Source organism: Austrofundulus limnaeus, unplaced genomic scaffold, assembly GCF_001266775.1.
Source record: "Austrofundulus limnaeus strain Quisiro unplaced genomic scaffold, Austrofundulus_limnaeus-1.0 Scaffold16, whole genome shotgun sequence".
Lineage (NCBI taxonomy): Eukaryota > Metazoa > Chordata > Actinopteri > Cyprinodontiformes > Rivulidae > Austrofundulus > Austrofundulus limnaeus.
This window is the reverse complement of record NW_013952418.1, coordinates 3,619,199-3,641,164: the sequence shown is the minus strand read 5'-3', so window position 1 is coordinate 3,641,164 and position 21,966 is coordinate 3,619,199. Positions and strand designations below refer to the sequence as shown.

At 39.1% G+C, this 21,966-nt stretch overlaps 1 protein-coding gene across 1 annotated transcript in view; it reads right to left on the bottom strand.

The window, feature by feature from the left end:
• Positions 1 to 4,526: 4,526 nt before the first annotated feature.
• Positions 4,527 to 21,966, bottom strand: part of cdh16 (cadherin 16, KSP-cadherin) — a 39,453-nt gene continuing 22,013 nt past the window's right edge. The window contains exons 9-17 of the mRNA XM_014003060.1: positions 21,667 to 21,879; positions 19,720 to 19,796; positions 14,363 to 14,554; positions 11,177 to 11,418; positions 10,974 to 11,104; positions 10,653 to 10,892; positions 7,814 to 7,930; positions 4,960 to 5,076; positions 4,527 to 4,820 (exon numbers count right to left, since the gene is read on the bottom strand). Of these exons, the coding sequence (XP_013858514.1) occupies positions 4,720 to 4,820; positions 4,960 to 5,076; positions 7,814 to 7,930; positions 10,653 to 10,892; positions 10,974 to 11,104; positions 11,177 to 11,418; positions 14,363 to 14,554; positions 19,720 to 19,796; positions 21,667 to 21,879 (1,430 nt within the window). The 3' untranslated portion in view covers positions 4,527 to 4,719. The remainder of the gene's footprint in view (positions 4,821 to 4,959; positions 5,077 to 7,813; positions 7,931 to 10,652; positions 10,893 to 10,973; positions 11,105 to 11,176; positions 11,419 to 14,362; positions 14,555 to 19,719; positions 19,797 to 21,666; positions 21,880 to 21,966) is intronic.

The following is a 21,966-nucleotide window of genomic DNA, read 5'->3' as shown; positions in this document are numbered from 1 at the left end:
TATCGCCAAATTCTTGCCAATACACAGCCCTAGTTTATATATATATATACATATATATATAAAATAATCCCCTGGTGGGGAAGATAATTAACTCTGCATTTTACTCATTGCACACCTGGAGCAGCTGAGGGGTTAAGGGCCTTGCTCAAGGGTCCAAAGTGGAGCTGGTTGGTCCGGTGAGTTGAACTGACAACCTTCTGATCACAGACTCATCTCCTCTAACCTCTGCGCCTCCACTCCCCATACCACCCCGCTTTTCAYTTCAGACCCTTCTGCTCCCTGCTTCACCTGTCAGTCTTGTATAAAAGGTTTTCTGTACGTCCTCAAATGTGTAGCTTCCCCACTGTCTTTATATTGGTTTGGTGCTTCCAGTTTATTGCATTATAGAWAAATGTTTCACAAACTCTTAACAGTTTATAGCTTCTTGAACAGAAACATCACTCAGAAATGAATCATTGGAAGTGRTGAATTTTGGTAGTCATATTTATCTAAATTAAAATCTTAAGCTTGACTCGGAGCAGCCCTCGTTCAAAGCAGGTTTCCAGCATGTGATTAGGGACTTGTCAACGCTGGCGTCGGAGAGAAAATATGCAGTCTTAAAACAAGCTCAAAATAGTCAAAGCTGTGGGGAAACAAAGTCCACAGGGACGTGAATTAGGGAAAAAACACTTGTCTGTGTTTGCAGTTGAGCAATGGAAAACCAGCCGTCCCACTGGGGGGGAATGCTCCACTCTTCCTGTCCCTGAAACCACACGTGGGGAGTTATCTCTCATTTCCCAACCTACTTAAAGTCATTTCAAACCTGGCCCCGATTTCTCCGTGCAGCTTTTCACCCACAATCAGCCACCCGAGATGTCTTTGTCCTCTGAAGGTCCGTAGGAACGAAACGAGGCTAAAGCTGGAGGCTTATAACCTCCCAAATGTAGCGTTTGACCCCATAACACAAGCTAATCCTTTCCACTGCTCTCTCATCTCCCTCAGCGTGCTTTTCACTACACTGTTTATTTGTACTGGGAACTTGCTTTGATTGGAGCAGTTCGGGGATATAAATAGCCTGAGATAAATGGACAGTGTGAGCGTAGGCCATCAGCAGCATTGTCTGTTCATGTGAGTCAGTGCATGCTCAAAGTGTCTAGTTGAGTGACGATCTGCTCATTGCATGTATTTCACATAGAAAGGATGTGAATTTGGTTATTTTTATATGCGCTCGCTGTTCTCCTCCCCAACATTTCACACCTGATGGACACGCAGACGTGATGAGAAAATTTAAATGTAGGGTTGGTTTTTTTTTTAGCTACAACAGTCAATTTATCTGACTCCTGCATATAAGCTTTTTAGTCATTAATCAAAACATTCGGCTCATTCAAGAGATGAGCGCTATCACTTTTGATTTAGTAACTTTTGTTTTTTCAAAATAGTTACTTTTATTTAAATAGTTTCTTCATAGAAATGCAGTGAGGTCTTATCAGTTCCTTTTAAAAACATGGATCTCCTTGAAATTTACTTTTTTCTTATACTACTTTTAGCTTTTAGCTGGCCTTTCTATATGTTTATCTTAAATATCCTGACACTTCAAAGCAATTTTCATTTTCTGAAATTTCACAGAGTGATGTTTTGAATACACTCCAATCTCTAAATGGCTCACATGCATTTGACAAATATAAATATGGATTTCTTGAAAATGCATGCCAACACTTTTTTACCATTGTTTCATCATTTGCTTAATTTATGTATTGTGCAGTCTATTTTCCCTGATGCCTGAAAGTTTGCTCAGATTACTCCCATTTTTAAATCTGGTGATCCAACAGAAGTTTCAAACTATCGGCCAATTTCTGTTCWWKCTATTTTTTCTAAGTTACTTGAAAAAACATTATTTAATCAACTACTTCAGCATCTAGAAGCTAAAAATATGCTAAGCAATAGCCAACATGGTTTCCGCACGTCAAGGTCAACCATGTCTTTTACTACTTTTTGATATTAATAGCCTTTTTCTACAGAAGCCGCATGAGGACATTTTCCTTGTAAATTTTTTCCCATGGTTTTCTCCTAATCACAAGAAAACCAACTGACACATCATTATCTTGAAATACCGATGAGCGTTTTCCCGAGATAATGAGGTAATTTCCCCATGGTTTTCTCGATGAGTTCTTTTCTGACGGCTTTCTCGAGATAACACGTTTTAGTTTTCCTCTTGTGTATCATTCAGTACKCATGGAGGKYGTCCGGTCCCCTCAGCTGGTCACTGATAAAGTTTATTATATCAGCAGGATCACTTAAGTAAAAACACATGTTGAGCTGCAGTCAGACCAGCTGTCTCCTTAAATGATGAGGGCTGTTCAAACTGTAATTTCAGCCTGTGTTATCATAATAAACTTCATCCGTCATTATTATTTCATAATGATATAATTAACTCGTTATCTTGAGGAAATGCTCATTGTTATTTCGTGATAATGACATAATGAATTCATCTTGAGAAAATGCTCATTGTTATTTCGTGATAATGACATAATTAACTCGTTATCTCGAGTAAACTACTGGGAAATTAACTCGTTATCTTGAGGAAACGCTCATTGTTATTTCGTGATAACGACATAATTAACTCATTATCTTGAGAAAATGCTCATCATTATTTCGTGGTAATGACATAACTCGTTATCTCGAGGAAATGCTCAGTTATTTCATGATGATGACATAATTAACTCGTTATTTAGAGAAAACATCGTTTTTTTTGTGATAACAACATAATTAACATGTTCTCGAGAAAATCATCGTTATTTTGTGATAATGACATAATTAACTCGTTATCTCGAGTAAACTACTGGGAAGTTAACTCGTTATCTTGAGGAAACGCTCATTGTTATTTCGTGATAATGACATAATTAACTCATTATTTCGAGAAAATGCTCATAGTTATTTCCTGATGATGACATAACTAACTCGTTATCTCGAGAAAATGCTGTTATTTCATGATAACATAATTAACTCATTATCTTGAGAAAATGCTCATCGTTATTTCGTGGTAATGACATAACTCATCTCGAGAAAATGCTCAGTTATTTCATGATGATAACACAATTAACTCGTTATCTCGAGAAAATGCTGTTATTTCATGATGACATAATTAACTCGTTATCTAGAGAAAACATCGTTTTTTGGGATAACATAATTAACTCGTTATCTTGAGAAAACGTGATTATTTTGTGATAACGACATAATTAACTTATCTCGAGAAAACGCTCATTATTTTGATAACATGATTAACTCGTTATATTGAGAAAATGCTCATTATCTCTTAACATGTCGTTATCATGCGAAAACCATGGAAAAAATTATCTGCGTCTGCTTTTGGCTTCCATATTTTGCTTCTGTCATCTTTTTGTTGCTACATTTAGTTGTTAGCATCTTTCCTGTTTTCAGCCGTTAGCTAGTTTATGCTTTTTAAACTTACTTTAGCTAATTTCAGCTGTCATTTAATACTCTGCATTCACATTGCATTTTCAGACAATCATATCCCTTTAGTTATATTTATGTAATTTTATTAGTATTCTGTGTATTGACTGTGATTTTAATAAAATCATGTTTGTTAAGAAAAAAAATAACTATTTGCCTTTATTGCTTTGGATGTTTAATTAGTGCTTTTCTATTGACTTTGGTTTTGGATTTATAGTTCGGTCATGTTTGTACAATAAAATCACAAATCTGGCAGAGCTTGAATTGCCGTTTGTTAACATTTTTGTTGAATGGATCATTTTCTAAAAACAATCAGCAGGTAAGAAAAATGATCTACATCTGTTTTAAACAATTCACAGTGTGATGGAAAACACTCCACTAACGCAGAGACAAATCTTTTTTCTCACATGAACGGTCATCCGAAGCTAATTTCAGTGTTGCAGCAGCGCTTTCATACAGTCTAAATAGTGAATTCAGCTTGGAAAGCTTTTGTCTTTTGTCATTGAGAGGTCACTGCTTTGTTGGCCACCAGCAGTGGAGTGTCATTCAGTAAACCTTCAGAGGTTGGACTATTTATAGCAACACTTTAGTCTGAATATAGCACATCTTGCTCGTTAGGTCGTCTGGGTCATCATCTGAAAAGCCTTAATCACAGAGACGGCAGCACGCTGCTAATGAAATAAGAGGCTTCAGCCCGGCTCATTAAATTAACAGAACTTTGGTTTCAATATGAGTGCTGCCATAAATCTGCAGGAAAACTTTTCATTTAATTGGAATAAATAAACACAACTTAAAAGTACAAGAAAATGTGATTAAAACGATAATTCATGTGGTGCGCATTTTAATTTGATTGATTTGTGGAATTAAATAAAATCACAACATTTACAGGTACATTTCTTCTGATTATTTTTCAACAAAGTTTTTTGCAACAGTTTGTCACAATCGTCTTTGAAACGTCATGTTTCATCAACTAGATGTGTTCAACGTGAGTTATTTTAGGGTGAAACATTAACTACGAGAGAACATATAAATAAAAATAAAACAAGTCACTTCTACTTAAATACCCCCCCCCCCCCAAATTTTTTCTTTTTGTTATGGTCCTAATGCTACTGTTTAAATATATATGAAATCCCTAAAAGCAAACGGACAGTTCTATTTAAAAAAAGAAAAATTAAAAACAAAACAAACAAAAATCCCTGTAAGAAACCCAGCGTGGAAAGCATATTAGCTACGTTGGTGCAGATGCAGCAGATTAGAAGAGCAGATTAATCATCTGTAATGATCATGTGGAACTCTCTCCTGGTTAGTTTTGGTTTCCTGTTTGGGGTCTTGGTAGGACAGTCTCACAAAGACAACAATGAGGATGATCCCTGGAACAACAACAGACAAAAATAAAGTTAATGGTTTTTAAAATGAAGAACAGATTAATAAAAGCATTGAGGTTTATAATAATTTCTTCTGATAACTCTTCATGAAACTCTCCCTGCTTCTGTCAGTCTCTCTGCTCACCGATGACAGCAAAGGTGCCAAGCAGGATCCCCACTGCAGACTGGATCGTTGGCATGCCCTCCAACGGTTTGGCAGGTATCTTGCAGTTCCCTCTGATGTTGCAAGGGCACACTGTCACTAACAGGAGGAGTGACGGGGAAAAACAAAAACAATTCACAATCTGCAGATGTTTTTAAAAGGTTTAAAACACATTCACAGAATACGATAGCTGTTATCATATAATCTGTGACCATCTATATTTCCATAATAGTCATAATATCAGTGGTCGGATGTTATTTTTTATTCTTTGTTTGGCATTTTCTCTATTTTTCTATTTGCATTTGTTNAAAAAAAAAGGTTATGTTTTTGGCATAGCATTCATCTTCAAGGCAAAGGTGCTGAAGTACAGTAAAAATGCAAGAGGTCATCAAAGGTTCTATCTGTGTCAGGTTTTGATGCTTCGGGTAACGCCCTCGCATCAGTTATTGACAAGATGAGAACAAGGAGGAGGAGCCCGTCATCATATTTTTAAAAAGTGTAGAATATGCACGACAACTAACCATCCCAAACCCTAAATTTAACTTCTAGTAGCCCTAGCCTCCTGAGACCAGAGCCTTTTCTGGATGTGCATTTTTTCTTTTTCTAAAATACATGGGATTAGTAGGACCTAATAAGTATAATAACTAGACCCTGTCATGGTGCAGGGAGTGGTTTTAGCAAAAAAAAAAAAGATGTCCTCATATGAGGACACGGGGTTTTAAAATGTTATGCTTTTTGAGGAATACCTAAGCAATAGAGAAACTTGAGAAACTTCATGATAGCCTTTCTGGTGGTTCCATTTTCCTAGTTATTTTGGCAATACAGCTGGCAGATATTGACCACAGCAAGATTGGTGAAGAGCATCATTGACAACTTTCAGATTGCTCTTCAGTTTAAAGATCATATTACACGATGTAATTGCAGGAAATCGCAGGCCATTTCACCTGAACATCATTGGTATATTTAATTGGTTGAACAAATGCATCATTTGTAAGAACTATTTGCTTGTGAACTGTTCTAAATATTTCCAGATTTGTTTAATAAAAATTTGTGACCAAATATACCACTTACACTAAGTATTTACATTTGGAAACTGTTCTAAATGATTGCAGGTTTTTCCTACCTCATGGCACAATTAATAAAGAAATTATAGTCCCAATGTCCTCAAATGGGGACTTTCCTTATCGACATGGTACTTTGTTTGCTTCAGCTGTAAAAACTGTTACTTTTGCATGTCTTATAAAGTTAAAGATGCAACTGTGCATAAATATGCTGGTTTCAATCGTGAAATGTAACTTGGATTTTTATGTTGGCCACTACCAGAGTTGTTGTAGAAGCTTTTCACTGGGATCCGCGCCATCTTGTTTTCACTCAAATGAGTGAAATATTGTCATGGGACCACTAGAGGGTGCTGGTAGTGTCCATTAATAAGGACAATGGGTTAAAGTTGGAAAAAAAAAAGATGCATCATGGGTAGAGAGGCAAAAATTCAATGTCCGCATATGAGTACACTGGATCTCATGAGGGTAGACATCCTATTCCTGACCTCAGAAACTACAATTAACCAGTAATCCTGATCCCTAATATTAACCAAGGACCCCAACCCAAAGACACTGAAGAAATTTATTGGGGTTAGGTTATATATTGATTTTAATTACATTCACATGGTATAGTCTTATGATTGAAGAACTGTAAAGATTGTTAAATGTGACTGTTTTGCTTAACTTGATGATTTTATGTAGTAGATACATGAGTGAACACAAATTCAACACATAACTGATGGTTGATCGTCATGAGAACAGTATTTTTGTCTAGAGGCGTGACTCCTTCAGAGTAGAAGCCCCTTCCTCATGATGTAATCAAATAGGCGGGGTCATGCCTCGTAGCGCTCTGTTAAATGCAACTGACTTCCTGGTTTGGGGCTGAATGCTTGGTCATTAAACCGGTCTTCAGACAGAGCATGGTTTTGTATGATTACTCCTTATTAATCTTTTCCATGCATTGGTACATTCTCTGTATGGTTCAAGCATTCAAAATGGTAAACAAACACGCACAACAATATTTTCTTTCACACCCATGTGTCGCGAGCCCGGTAAAGGCCCATGCGTCAATAACTGGAGCAGAGGGAACCTGGACAAGCGTCAAAATGTGACGACTCGGGAGCGAGAATGTGTTGATTAGGAAAGTTTTGCTGTAATGGACAGCTTTCACCAATGACCAAAAACTTCTGGTTAGTGAACTCACAGGAACACCACAAGCAGGAGGATACATTGGCAAATATTTTTTTATTCAAACTATAAAAATATAATACTAGAACTAATGAAAACTAAACTAAAACTAAGCAGCAAAAAAAAAAAAAAAAAAAAACACTAATAAAAACTACTAAACCCACTCTAAAAACTAACTGAATTGTAAGATAAAAAAGTCACAATGAAATAAAACTAAACTGTAACGAAAAATCCAAAACATTTGTAACCTTGAGTCTGAGAGAGTAAGCTGGAAGCAAACACACGAAACAAAAAAAAAAAAAAAAAACCTCTGTGCACCGACATCTTAATCCCTCCTAACCTCCACATGAGACGTTACTGTTTGGATCTTTTTCTGTCTTGTATATAAGGTGTCAGCAGGCTCTGCCGGGCAGAACCAGGTCTTAAACGAGCTGTGTAATCTGCCAAGCCTGGAAAAATCATTTGAACGGCCCCGCTCCATCATTAATACACAAGAAGAGAATACCGAGCTGGCACGCAGGCGCTGAGCTCTATCGATTGTTCCAACGCTTTCGTACTGACCCCCCACTCCCCACCCCCATTGCAGCTCGCTGCAGATTGCGGTTTACCTGGCAGGTTTATGAAGGTGCTTCTGGGTGGAGAGCTGCTATCAGAGATGGTAAAAGGCACCATGTAAACCTCGGGCGGCAGGTAGGGGATGTTTAACGACAAGTTGGTGTGAGTATCTAAAAAACAGCACAAAAATCTGTATTACTCATCTCTCTTACCATCAGTCCACAGTAGACAAAGCACCTTTTTTCCTTTTGATTGATTCATGAGGTAAAGGTTGTTATGGGAACTATTTTATTACATCTATGTTTCATAAAGGCACAATAGCAAATCTGTGCTGCATTTTTTTACTTAATGGATCAGAATACACAAAAGAAAGCTTTTTTCACCATTATTTGCATTATTCCAAGTTATAGATTTAAAGTATTTTGCAGATTCTCTTCAGGGTGCAAGAAAAGCACAAGATGCATAGCAACACAGCAAACAGAGCAGGAGAGACTATAAAGGCTGCAAACAGAGCAGTGTGGGGCTCTTCAWCTTTATCTTATCTGTGTGAATCGGGTCTAAAATACAAGCCTGGTTGTGTGACGTACGTTCGAAGCCGATCCTGTTAGGAGGAGAGTTTTATCAAGCTGTTTGAACCCTTATCTGAAAGGCTTTAACTTTCAGCTTCCCATCACTCCCCTTCATCTTCCATTTGTCAGTCAAGGAACTGGAACCTGTGCAGCCCCTTTGCAGAGACTCTTACTGCAAACTGAAACCACCTGTCTACCCTGAACCAAATTAATTTTACTTTTTTAACATCACAGCTTCATTAAAACGTGCCACATAAATACTGGATGTGGAACATTTCTTTCTTTTGTGCTTGTTAAAAGTGGAGAGAGCACATCATCTAATTAGCTGAGTTTCTGTGCTGAAAGAGCCGTCAGTCAAGGCCTTAAAAGACTTCAGATGAATGATGATACCACACACACACGCACACACACGGTTTCCAGTTTACCGGCACAAGTACGCATTTTCTGGGACAGACATTACTGCTTGCGACCAGGTGCAAAGCATTCTGGGAGAGTTCTCTTTTAGCCTCCATTAGCTGTCAGGAAACCAGCAGTGACGCCAAAGAAATTACACAGAAGATATAATTACAGCTGGGCTCAATCAATACCAACAGGAACAGGAGCGTGAAAGAGAAACAGGAAAAGAACAGAACCTGAGAGGGAAGTGGTTAAACTGTCTGAATGACTTAATGACAGACGTCACGGCTGTAAATAGTTGGAATTGAATCTAGCGCTAACGGTTCACAACTGGAAAAAAAAGGTTGATTTAGTTTCTCCTTCTATTTAAAATTAGAAAAAAAATCATGTAGAAATTAAAAACAAAACTGGAATATATTCATGTTCGGAGCCAGGTTGCTTCATTTCTTTCATTGTTTTTGTGTTCGTTTCAAGATGTAGACCAAATCAACTTAAAATCAGATGTCGCAGCCATAACCTTTAAAGTAGACACATCCTGCTTTTAAATCCTTCCTTTTCACATTTAAATCATTAAGCTGGGGTCTTTAGTACAATGCTCCTCATTTTAACCACCTGCCCCTCCTTCACCACTTTTCTGGTGCGTGTCTCAAAGTAGCTGGATTTGATACTGTTCCTTTAAGCCCCGCCCCCCTGCTTCCGGTGGTGGTGGGGTGGGCATGTTACGTTTTCTAGCAATGCAGAAATGTTTCATTTACAATTAAATGGAAAGATGTCAGCAACAGAAGATTTGTTGGAGCAAGAGTCTGACCCAGAACCAGAGGAGAATGAAGATGAGGAAATTGTAGTATAAGCCCAGACCTTATATGGTAATTTTGTCAGATAATTTGACGTAATAGTTCAGAAAATGTCATAGAAAATAAAGAAAACTTAACGGGATGAATAATATGACCCAAACAGAATATAAAGTTATCTTTGCAGCATTAGGAGAGACTGAATTCAGATTTTCTGCCTCCTAGAGGCTCCAAGTACACAACTAAATGTAATTAACAGCTAAAAAAGTGGATTTTGCATGATATGTCACCTTTTGGTTCAGGTTTCATCATCTAAGAATGCATAAAATTTACACCAGGAACTTCATTAAATCATTAAGCAATGTGCAACTTGTATGAGTAATAGTAATAATAATACTAATTATAATAATAATAAAAATTCATTGCACATAAAACTAAAATCTTAGCTCTCCTTAAAAGAATATATGTTGTCTGCCACCAACATTTTAGACAGAAATAATGATTTCTAATCATGTTGTCAAACATTAAAAATGACATTATGTACAATATCATGTAATATTTATTTATCTCATTTGATCTATAAAAGCTTGAAGGATGTGTTGCGAAAAACTGTCAGTGAACACCACACCAAAGGTCAGGTCAGTATCTTTAATATTTACTTATTAATTTGGAGCCATTTTCTTGTTTGCTAAGATTGATTTGTTGTGGTGGCCATCTTGAATCGGATCGACTCCAAATATTCATCAGTCTTAGATGTCAATACAGTGATTATTTTTCCTGAAAATTTCATTCAAATCTGTCTAGTAGTTCATTAGATATTTTACCAACATGACAAACACACAGAGATGAGTGAACTACTGTTAAGTCATCCAAGCAGATCTGAAATCTATTGATGTGTGATTCTATAATATCTTTCAGGTCAGTGCATTAAATTTATATTCTAGATGGTTGTAACTTATTTAACTGGTTTAAACACTTAGCCTGAGAGGAATCATCCTGTCAAATTTCTGTAAAAATCCAGATTAAAAGTATTTTCTCTGAACAAGAACATGGAGCATTTTCTGCCTGTTCCCTTCTCATCAAAGATCTTGTCTGCAGCTGGCTGACTGAACTCGTCAGGCCTGGATTCCCCTCACCGTTAATAGGCGTCAGTTTCCAGTTAAGTCGAACCGTGGCATCACTGCGAAGGGAGAAGTTGAGTCTCCCTCCATGCTGCGGCCCATCGCTGTCCCGTGAGGCCAGCACCAAGGCCTGGTCCTCCCACCTTGGCGTGCACAGATACTTCCAGGAATAATCCCCGACCAGAACTGGGCTGTTGTCGTTCACATCCAGGATGTGGACCGTCACCAGGGTGGATGCAGATAAGGAGGAGTTTCCTAAGATCAGAGCAGAAGAAGATGCAGTTAATTATTTATTATTATTAATAATTTTGTGTTAAATGCTCGGCGTTATCTTACGTCCGTCCACTGCGATGACCTCCATGGTGTAGGTGCTGTTCTCCTCTCTGTCCAACGCCTGAACGGTCTTTAGTTCACCAGAATACTTTCCTATGGAGAAGTATTTCTTGGTGTCCCCTTGAAGAGAATACCTGCAAAAGCACATAAAACCTTGTAAAAAATACCAAAGTGATACTTGGCGTTGCTGATCTCGAGTGTTTTACCTGATGGGGTGAGAATCGGGGTCGTAGCCTCGAATGGTGGCGATGACCCGTCCCGGTTCCTCCCCTTCTCTGACCGTCACCTCATAATGACTCTGAGACAGAATTGGACCCTCGTTCATGTCGTCGACATAGATGGTGACCGTCGCTGTGGATGCAGGGCCGTACCGGCCACGGACCAGAGCGACTGGGTTCTGGGCGCTGAGCACCAGGATGTACTCGCTTTCCCTCTCAAAGTCTAACACCTGTGAAAGCAGACATCTTTAGTTTTATGCGCAAAATTTTGAAAGGCAAAGTTTCTTTTCCAAGATATTGCCAAGTTTGAAAGGAAATGTGTGCTGTTATTTAGCTGTACTGGTCCTTAATGGAATAATCTCCATCTCCATCGTCTTCTGCTTATCRGTAGTCAGGTCGTGGAGGCAACAAGTCCAGGAGAGAAACCCAGACCTCACTCTCCCCAGCYACACTTTRCAGCTCATCCTGGGYGACCCCGAGACGTTCTCAGGCCAGAGAGGATATACGTATAATCATCCCTCTAGCAAGTTCTGGGTCTTCCCRGYGGCCTCCTAKTAGTGGGACATGCCTGGAACACCTCTAAAGGGAGGCGTCCAGGAGGCATCCTAATCAGATAAACCACCTCAAGTGACTCCTTTCGATGTGGAGGAGCAGCAGCTCTACMCTGAGCTCCCCCCGGATGATGGAGCTCCTCACCCTATCTCTAAGGCTGAGCCACCCTAAGGAAGCTCATTTRGGCCGCTTGTATCCGGGATCTCGTTCTTTCGGTCATGATCCACGCCTCACAGCCACAGGTGAGGGTTGGAACGAAGACAGACCAGTAAATCGAGAGCTTTGCCTRTCGACTCAGCTCTTTCTTCACCACGACTGACCGAAGCAACGCCCTCATTACTGAGGACGAGGCCCCWATCTGTCGATCCATCTCCCTCTCCATTCTACCATCACTCGTGAACAAGACACCCAGATACTTAAACTCCTCCACTTGAGGCAGAATGGAATAATCTACAAAAAGAAATCATAAATACCGTCAAACCCTATTTTTAACTAAATAAATACAGAAATTCAGAAATTATAACCAAACCAACAATTCCAAACCACCTCTGATCCTGCCAACAGAACAGGGACACAGTGCAGTCCCCCTGCCTCCACACTYCTTATCAGACTTCCAAGAAATCTGGACTTTCTGGCAGAGTCTTATTGTATTTCTAATTCAAAGCAGGCTCTCTGGTCACAGGGAAAAGCTCAAGATTCAGCTTGTCACTAATAAAACATTTTCCATGATGCTGCATATGTGGAGCTACGTGACAGAGCTCCCATGTAAGCCAGATGAATTAATGTTTGAAATCAATGGGTATTTATAGAAAWTCTGGACTGCATAGTAATAATAACAAAAAAGAAAACAAATTCATCCTATTTAAGATGGACTCTGAAAAAGTCAAACCCATATTTCGGAATACGTTTGTGGACAAATAGGGATGATTAGAATTTTTGCTACACAAATTGGTAGAAATGCAGAATTCGATGACACAAGCGTCACCGTCTGAATTCTCCTATTTTCTGTCGTATCCAGACCTTGAATGCTTTGTGTCCATTTTCCCGTAAACCAAGATATTAAAAGCTGGCAWTGACTGACATCATGCAGCTCACATCATACCCAACGTGGCCCTGTTGCCGGGGAGAAGGAGGGCAAACCTTGGAAGATAGATGACTGCTGTTGTTGGATGGAAGTGACGCATCAGCGACTCAGTGTGTATCAGTACATCGGAGCATGACTGTTTCTCTGCTGGCTAAAGTCAAACGTTTCAGACCCTGTTTTACCAAAAACACACAAGACAATATGCAGTATAATGTATTAATGTATTTACCTCAGAGTTTCTTTTTGGATACAGAAAACGAGCATTATTGCACGTTAGCTTCATTTTTAGAGAGGTTAGTTTCGACCAGACTCACAACCTACCTTCATGCAGCAGTGAATAACTGTTAAAAGGTGTCACCGACATATTCCTGACAATGATGGCACAACCATGGCAACAGCCTCAGAGTTAGCTGACTCATTTAAAGACTGCAGTTATAATAACAGCCATGGTGACAGGCCGTCTTTTCAGATTTATTGATTTACATTTTTATTTTTTCTACTTTATTTTTTATGAAGAAAAACTAGACAGGGTCGTCCTGACAGTCAGGACGTTTTCAGTATATAGAGTTGAGCCTACATGGCTGCAAAGWACTTTCCCAGTACTACTTATTTTTTCTTCTTGATAGTTTGACAAWTTATTATTTTTTATATAAGTTAGAAAACCTTTCTCTGTTTTGTTCAATYAGCTGGCTGCAAAATCTGATAATTAAATGTGTCTGCTTTRGAATGCTGACCTCAAGCTCAGCCTCGGTGCTTTGAAATCCACGGGGCGTCACRTGAGAAATATTTAAGCTTGAGTTTTAATCACATTAAGTTAAATAAACAGCAGTTTCTCCTGTAGTGATATYCAGGGAGCTGAAGGGAAAATGAACCCCCAGCCAATCAAAGAGACAGCATATGACATCACCTCTAAAAAAAAAAGGCAGCAGTTCCTGTGTTTTATTATCTCAAACAGTACGTCAACATCCATTTTTAGCTTTCCACATCTGCTTTATTTCAAACGTGCATGTGCAACGCACAGTTCAATCTCATCCATTCTCCCACAGAGAGGTTGAAAATAATAGACTGTCTCCTGCCTGGCCCACTTCCAGAGAGCAGCCCATTAGAGCGAACACACAGAAACACACACTGACACACGTTCGGTCCAGCATGCGTCCCTCAAACACCCTGCAGGATTAGAMGAGGCAGGTGAAGGGTGGTGCACCCGGGGGACAGCAGAGATTGAGCGAAAGCTTTTCATTATCATCAGAACTGGGTTTTCTTCTGAGGGATGTGTGGGCCTGTGATGTTGACTTTTTGAMACAGACTGTAATTTTCTTTCAGTGTTTTGAATGCACACACTGTGACCCAAAACAAAATCAAACCATCATGAAATGAATTAAATTTTTATAAAACCACTTCTTACATGCTGCTATCGCTCACAAAGCAAGCACAAATATTCCTGAAGTGTTCCTAAAACTGATGTTAATACTTCTGTTAGACAGCAACGTTACAAACGTTTTGTTTCACTTTATCAAGTTTGGAAAACAACACGTCACCTTCGTGAGCACGAGCGAGACTTCATTGGTCTGCCGGTCCGTCGCCAACATGAAGACCTCCTCCTCGTTCCCAGACTCCAAACAATAGTCCACCWGCCAGCTGTCTCCCCCTCGAACATCTGCATCCCTCGCAACCACAGCTGCCACCGTGGTGCCTACTGGAGCGTCCTCTGGAACGTGGAACGGGCCGTACTGTTGAGGAGGAAACAGAAAATCAAATGATCTCTTGGATAAAAACACAACTGAAAATACCTAGAGGTCTAGGACCTTTTAAAGGAATGCATATCACCTACTTCTTTTCTTGCCAGAGTTTAAAGTGGACATATGATGCTCTCCTTCTTTTTCACATTTAAATCCTTCAGTTTGGGTCTACATAAAGTGGAACTGCAATGTTCTGCTCTGAATTCCTCCTGATTTTAACTCCACAAGCCCCATTTTCTCCCCTTTTCTGATATCTCYGATCAACTCGATTTGAGGCTGTCACTTTAAATTCAAATGAGGTGCTTCATACCCCTCCCCCCTTCAGCTTCCAGACCAATCCACTCRAGTTTGATAGAGGGGTTCATGACTGTCTTGTGGCACGTTTAGTCGACATTCTGTCATCAATCAGATTAATAGCTGGTTTAGGAATAGATWTAGCCTCCTACCAGAGATGGGGACTCATGACTTGGACTTAGACTTGAGTCACACTTAAGTCCCTATTATTAGAGACTTGGACTTGAGACTTGACTTGGACTCGTGGCTTGAGACTCGTGAACAATGCAAGTCTTTTCACAGCCCGGCTCACAATGCTCACTCCTTCAGTACACATCCATGCTCCGCTCCGCTGCCCCTCGCCTGAGAATGGGAGGGGCCAGCGCCATCCAGTGCTAATGACGTGTACCATGTGGTAAACAGAGCTTCAGCATGGCAGGCGCGTTGTATTATTCATTATAAGCTTTGCTTACAGAGACTTTATTCTACGCCATGACAAGAGACTGGCGAAATGCAAAGTGTGTGGAGTCCAAATCCAAAATTTGTTTTTGTGATGACTTGTGCAGCCTTTTTACTTTAAGGATTCTGCTTCATCATCTTCACTGACATGCTGTTATCCATTTAAAAATATTTTTCTGGTATTTTATTGTATAATCAGCAGCAGACTTGTTGGATTTGTTCTTTGTCAATGAAAAGATATAGTAATTACAGTAAGACTACAGTAAGTGCAAAACACAGTTAACAATACTCTAAATGCTTGATTATTTCAACCTTAACCTTATCTGTATTTTAAAAATAGTATTATGTTTTAATAGTATTATTAAAACATAATACCATGTTTGATTAAAATACAGTATTATAGAACATAACCTAGTATAGTTAGAATACCTTTGATCGAACTGCCAGTTAAGTGATACATGCAACAAGATTTGGGCTTGAGGTCAAAGACTTGGACTTGACTTGGACTTACAAGACTGGCGCACATCTCTGCCTCCTGCTACAAGGACGTTTCAACCGCTGTTGCACAATAATCTTAATTTTGGCCCTCATACCACGCCATACAAAATTTGTTGTGTTAAAGTCAAAAAGAAAAAATAAGTAGGTCCTCTGGATGGGTTCTTCTTTAGTGAAACATTTCGTCTCTCATCCAAGAGACTTCTTCAGTCTGAGTTTCAGGTGAACTCAGCCTTATAAGCTCCGCCTTCACATGGACAGACAGGTTAGTCACATGCAAAAGAGGGCCATCGCCTAAGAATAGGCTTGATTAGCTCTATTGTTCATAGAGGGCCATGTGCCCCATCACCTGACTTATTGGTTTGGATGCTTCGGCTGTGGTTATTTGGTGTTGTGTCATGTGTATGTAGTGAATGCAGGCGGGGTTCAATGTCCCCTTGTTTTTGTCCCTCTTTCCCTCTTTGTGTTGGTATCATTGGGGCCCTGGTTCACACCTTTTGCTCACAGGGGGCTGAGTCATACTTGCAATAACAGCYTTGTAGGAGGAGGACAACTGGACACGAAGGCCTCCACCTCTGTTTAATGGTGGACGGTTTTTCTTCACAAAGATGGCTTCCTTTACTCCTCTCAAACCAATGTTTCTCTCTGTCAAGGATGAGAACATCTTCATCCCTGAAAGAGTGACCGCTGGCCTGTAGATGAGTGTAAACTGCAGAGTCCTGGCCTGTAGATGAGTGTAAACTGCAGAYTCCTGYCCTGTAGATGAGTGTAAACTGCAGAGTCCTGACCRGARGAWGTAGCTCGTCTGTGCTGGCTCATTCTTTTGAACAGTGGCTGTTTTGTTTCCCCAATGTATGACTGATCACAGTCCTCCTGACACTTAACAGCATACACTATATTACTCTGTTTTTGTCAGGGAACTGGATCTTTGGGGTGAACTATTTTTTGTCGTAACATATTTTGGGGTTTGAAAGCCACTGGGACGTTATGTTTAGAGAATAAACGTCTCAGTTTCTCTGAAACTCCCGCCACATATGGAATGACGACTGGTTTGGGTCTGGGGTTAGGGTCTTCATTTTCACTAAAGAAYAACTCATCCAGAGAACCTACTTAGTTTTTCTTTTTGATTTTTTCTACATGGATTACTGAGATGCATCAGGACATTGTGTTAAAGTCATATTTCTGTTTTAATTCTTGAATGTGGTTAACCCTACAATTTAATTAGTTTTAGATGTGCAGCCAGTTAATGAAACTTAGAGTTTCATTAACACCCATCTAGTGATGCGTGACATATTTCACCAATGGTGCCAACAAACCAAACTTCCTTCCACCTTCTGCGGTGGTGGTGGTGGTGTAAATATTCATTTCAGTTCCAGCCACTAATGCAGGCATCAGTTCATGTGGTATTTCTGTGGATTTCTGCCCAATTTTCACTTGTGATTAAACGTGAGCACATGTGGGAGTCTGTTTTCCCGCCTCCTGCCCTCCTGGTGCAACGTGACCTTTATTCACCAACCTGTGTGTGTGTTTAGACAGCCGTTTAATCTGCCACTCACAGGCGTGCTCCAGTGAAGCAGCCGTGCCTGTGATCTGGCTGCCCCATCCTCAGCATTGCTGAACTCAGTTCTGTCACCACTCTCCTCCCATATCACACACACACACACACACACACACACACACACACACACACACACACACACACACACACACACACACACACACACACACACCACCACAGCGCTGCCTTCGCATTGCCATGGAAAAAGCTGCTCTCCTCAGGCGTGACCTGCTCAAGAGCTTTTTCCACCTCTGTGTTTGTGTGTACGAGCGCAGCTGTGGTAACCATTATCTGAGGCGAGTGGTCATTTGTTCTAACAGCTTCAAAATAAAGAATGGCCTGAAAAATAAATCCGTGAAAATACTACAACAGTAAAACGGCCATGAAAAAGATTTTAATAAGCCAAGATTTTATTGTATGAATTTGTAATAGTGAAATAAAAATATAAGGCTGCTACTTGACCTTTTTGGTTTTTTGGAAAGTGAAAATGAATCAAGTAGAGTAAATAATTTTTTTTTACCTAATGGCTTTGAAAGGCAGAAAGAAAACAGTTTCATGGACCAAATGCACTTCATGGCCTTTTAGGATGTATGAAAAAGTGTTTCGGGGATAAAATCAACTTTAAGTAAAATTAAATAATAAGTTGAATAACGTTACTTTACTAATGAGGCAGAATTAAAGATAAACAAAATTAAATCATCATTTCAAGCTTGTTCTTGTTTTTAGATTAGGTTTTGTGTAACTGATGAGTTTGTGTGACAGGTTTGGTTTGTGAATGACACTACCTGTCACCTGTCTAAATTTAAGAAAAAGAGAAAACTTAACATGACTAAATGGATCCTGGGAACATATTTACAGGAACGATCTGAAAAACATTTTATTTTGCAACACTGAGGATGAAATACAGCTTATATGTTGTAAACTGAAGTAATCCAGTGAGATTCTAAGTGAAATTTTATGTATTTTCTTCCAATCTTCTGTTTCTAACTCATCACAGACAGACGGTTTCATGAAATACTTGACTAAAATGTAATTATTAATTTATTTATTATTAAAGAACTGTCAGCACACTTGTATCAGCTTTGTTATTATAATGAAAAATTTTACTGAACTTTATTAAACTCATAATGTTACTGTAATTAACATAATTTGAGTTTGACTCTGTCTGTAGTCTCAACATGTAAGCTTGACTTCTACGAACCAAATTCCTTTTTTAAAATTCCATTCAGAATCTTTTAAAAAAGTCTTTCCAGCTTATAAAGTCTTTGCAGGCTTTTAGTGTCACTTTGACTGACAGAACAGCTAAAGACTGCCCACCAATTTTCACAGTATGACGGCTCTCCCACATCACTTCCAACCCTCGTGACTTTTCAGTCCTTTTCTTTAATCTGCAGTTTATGTGGGTAGAACTGCAGGGATTTTCTTTAACAGACTTCTTTTTCTTTTTGTGCATACCTACCTGAAAGGAGGACCTGCTCAGTTTTAAGCAACAGCAGTGAGATTATAATTTTTAATGAGACAAATATCAGTGCTGAAGGATCATTACTACATTTTTATTATTGCTGAGGAAAATTAAATATGAAAGGGAAAAAATGAACTTGAAAAATGTAGCTTTTCTGTGTAGAAGTAGAATGATTGCTGAATGACTTTGAATAAAAGCTGAACAGGTGAAGTAAAAGGAAAAAAAATTATAAAAAAAAGAGACATGAAACAGGAACAAAAAAGAAAAACATGACAAAACAATTCATACAAAGTCTAAACATAAGCAAAAGGAGACATAAAAGTAAAAAAAGGATGAATATGAAGTTACATGAATATAAAAAGTCAAGGTATATCTATGGAGACAAAGGATAAATGGACAAATACAAAAGGGTGAAACGATGTAATGAAACATAAAAAAACAAGAAAAAGAAAATGGTAAAAGATAAAAAGAACATAAAAGTTTAGAGAAAAAAAGTAGGGAACAAATTCGAAGAATATGAAGAAGTAGATTTTCAAAAGCTCACTTTTTTGAAAGGTATCTTAATATATTTCATTGAAGAAAAAAAACGTAAATAAAGTTAAATAATTCCAAAATGTATCAAAGTTACAAAACTTAAACTATGTATCTGTAAAATCTCCTGAAAGAACCAGAACATTTCAATACCTGAATGTCTGAAATAACTGGAAATACGCTGCAACATAATCCTACAAATGTAAGGAACAATAAATGTGAAACAAGAATAATTTCAAATAATCTCTGACACTGTAATTTTTAATGTCACACAGGTTTGTTCATCCTGTCCTTATTTTCATTGTTTATGATTCCCTTACAAGGTTCAGGTCAGTCCAGGACAGCCTCAGCATTGTGTGTCAGTGTGTGCTGGAATACCTCATGTTGGGAGAAAACCGGTGGGTTGTTGTTTTCGTCCTGCACCGTCACCACCACCGTGCAGGAACTGTTCAGACCTGCCAGAGGACACCATCACAGCTTCTGTTAGTGACTCAGGGTCAGCGCCTCACGCAAATAAAATATGCTGAAAGAACCATCACAACCCCGAGTCCGTGAGTCACAGAAAAGGAAAACATCATCTCCGGCCCCAGAGGCCATGTTTTACATCCGTTTGACCCAAACACATCAACGGATTTACTAACACCGCCTGATACAGCTAATCTAATTTGGATGAGACAGCAGCTGCAAATTTTATTTTAATAATCCTCACAAGGCAGGTTGATTTTATAATGTTTAACTGGTTGCAATTGGGTAAAAGGCAGAAGTATATACATATAAATATTTTAAATAAATATTAGGAATGCACTGATACCAATACTTTTCTCATGATACCACAGAGTGGTGGTCACCTCTCAGGTGGGGGAGGAGCAGTGTCCGCAGGGGGAGGGAGTTTTTTAAAGTTTTGTTTTTTGGAGTTGGCCATCCTGATCCACACTTTGCGCCCAGTTGGTAACGCACCATAAAGTTGTTTGCTAACTGCCAAAAAACACCTGAATTAAAAAAAATAGTTGTGTGGAGTTATCGTAAAGAGTGAGAATGGACATTTTTGTAAAGCGTGATAGCGGTGTAGGAGGTATTGGTAATTATCGACCCAAGAATACCGAGCTGGCGAGGTGTCCAGCAGGAACCCAGACGGTCAGCAGTGAGTCCAAACCCAGCATTTTGGCTTTTTAMGTTTTATTCTGTTTCTTGTGCTTCAATCTCTCAATTCCTTGCTGTGTCACCAGTTTATTTCTGCCAGTATTTTTCCACTCTTAGTCTATCTGTGCGTTCCATTTACATCGTATTCCCAGAACTMGTAAATGGTGGTGACATCATTTCCCAACAGACCATATGAAACTGCGTTCTAGTTAGCCGACAGGCGTTTGTATTGCTGCCGCTAACCTAGCTACAACACAATATAAACAATGACAAAAAGAGAGCTCTGCTACGTACGTCTTGCAAATAAACATTGATTTAATACGTACAGTARTGCACAGAGAGCACACTACTTGTGTGAGTGATTAAACACGCACAAAAAATTAAGAAAGATAATTAACAGTAAACGTTACGGAGTTAACTTTCTAAAGTTGTGAGTGGCCGCCATCTTGAAATCGAAACTGGAGTCAGTCGCATTTCTTCCACTATACGAGTGGAATTTTACCACTGGAGGGGGCATTCCAGTTTAAATCTGCCAATGGGAACTGGGAAATTGTCACTTCCCAGGACTACGGGAACGCACCATTCCTCAGTCCTGCCACGCCCATGTACACCTGTTCCTCATCTCATCGGCCACAGCTGCAGCCACTTTCCCCATCGGCCCCAGCCCATATAGCTTTACATTTTCACCTCATACATCGACTGAACGTATTTGTGCTCATTTAAAAAAAAATGCTATCTGTGCCTCTCTAATAATGTTTTTTCTATGATTTCTATGATGCAGAAATATTAAATATTTTTAGGTTACTCAAAAACATTTTGAGACATTAATACTTTATATAAAGTCAATATAGAATCATGTTTTCTTATTGATACTTTGAACTGTAATGTGCTCATGTTAGGCAAAAAAATGTCACAATTCACAGTAAACATTTGTCACAGTTATACGTTTAATATCTGAGAGTTTTACATCTAAACCTTCTTGTAAATAAAGAAATCAGAAATAAAGAGGAAAAATAATCWTTTTAGACATGACCTTGAAGATCACTTTTTTAATACTGCAATCACTTTAATAAAAAAATACAAAATGAACCATTAATCCCTAATTAAAAGTTTCTCTAATGTTCTTTTCAGGGAGATTAGGCAAAACAAGTTATTTTAATGATGAAGGTTGCAGTTTGTTTTCACCTTTGGCGTCCTCAGCAGTGATGGTCAGGGTGTACTGAGGTGCTGTCCCCTCCATGCTGTCTGCCTGGACAGAGATAACGCCAGAGTCCCGGTCCACTCTGAAAAGGGCACGAGGACTTTCTGGGATCTGTCCAACTAAACGGTAGAAGATCCGCACGTTGTCAGTCTTTGGATCATCGTTGTCGGCTGCCTGAACCGTCAGAATTTCTGTCCCTGTGGAAGAAAAACTTCTGTGAAGTGAGATAAAATATAAACCCTGAAAGAGGCTCTATTGCTGTGGTTCTGAACCCAATCCCACCT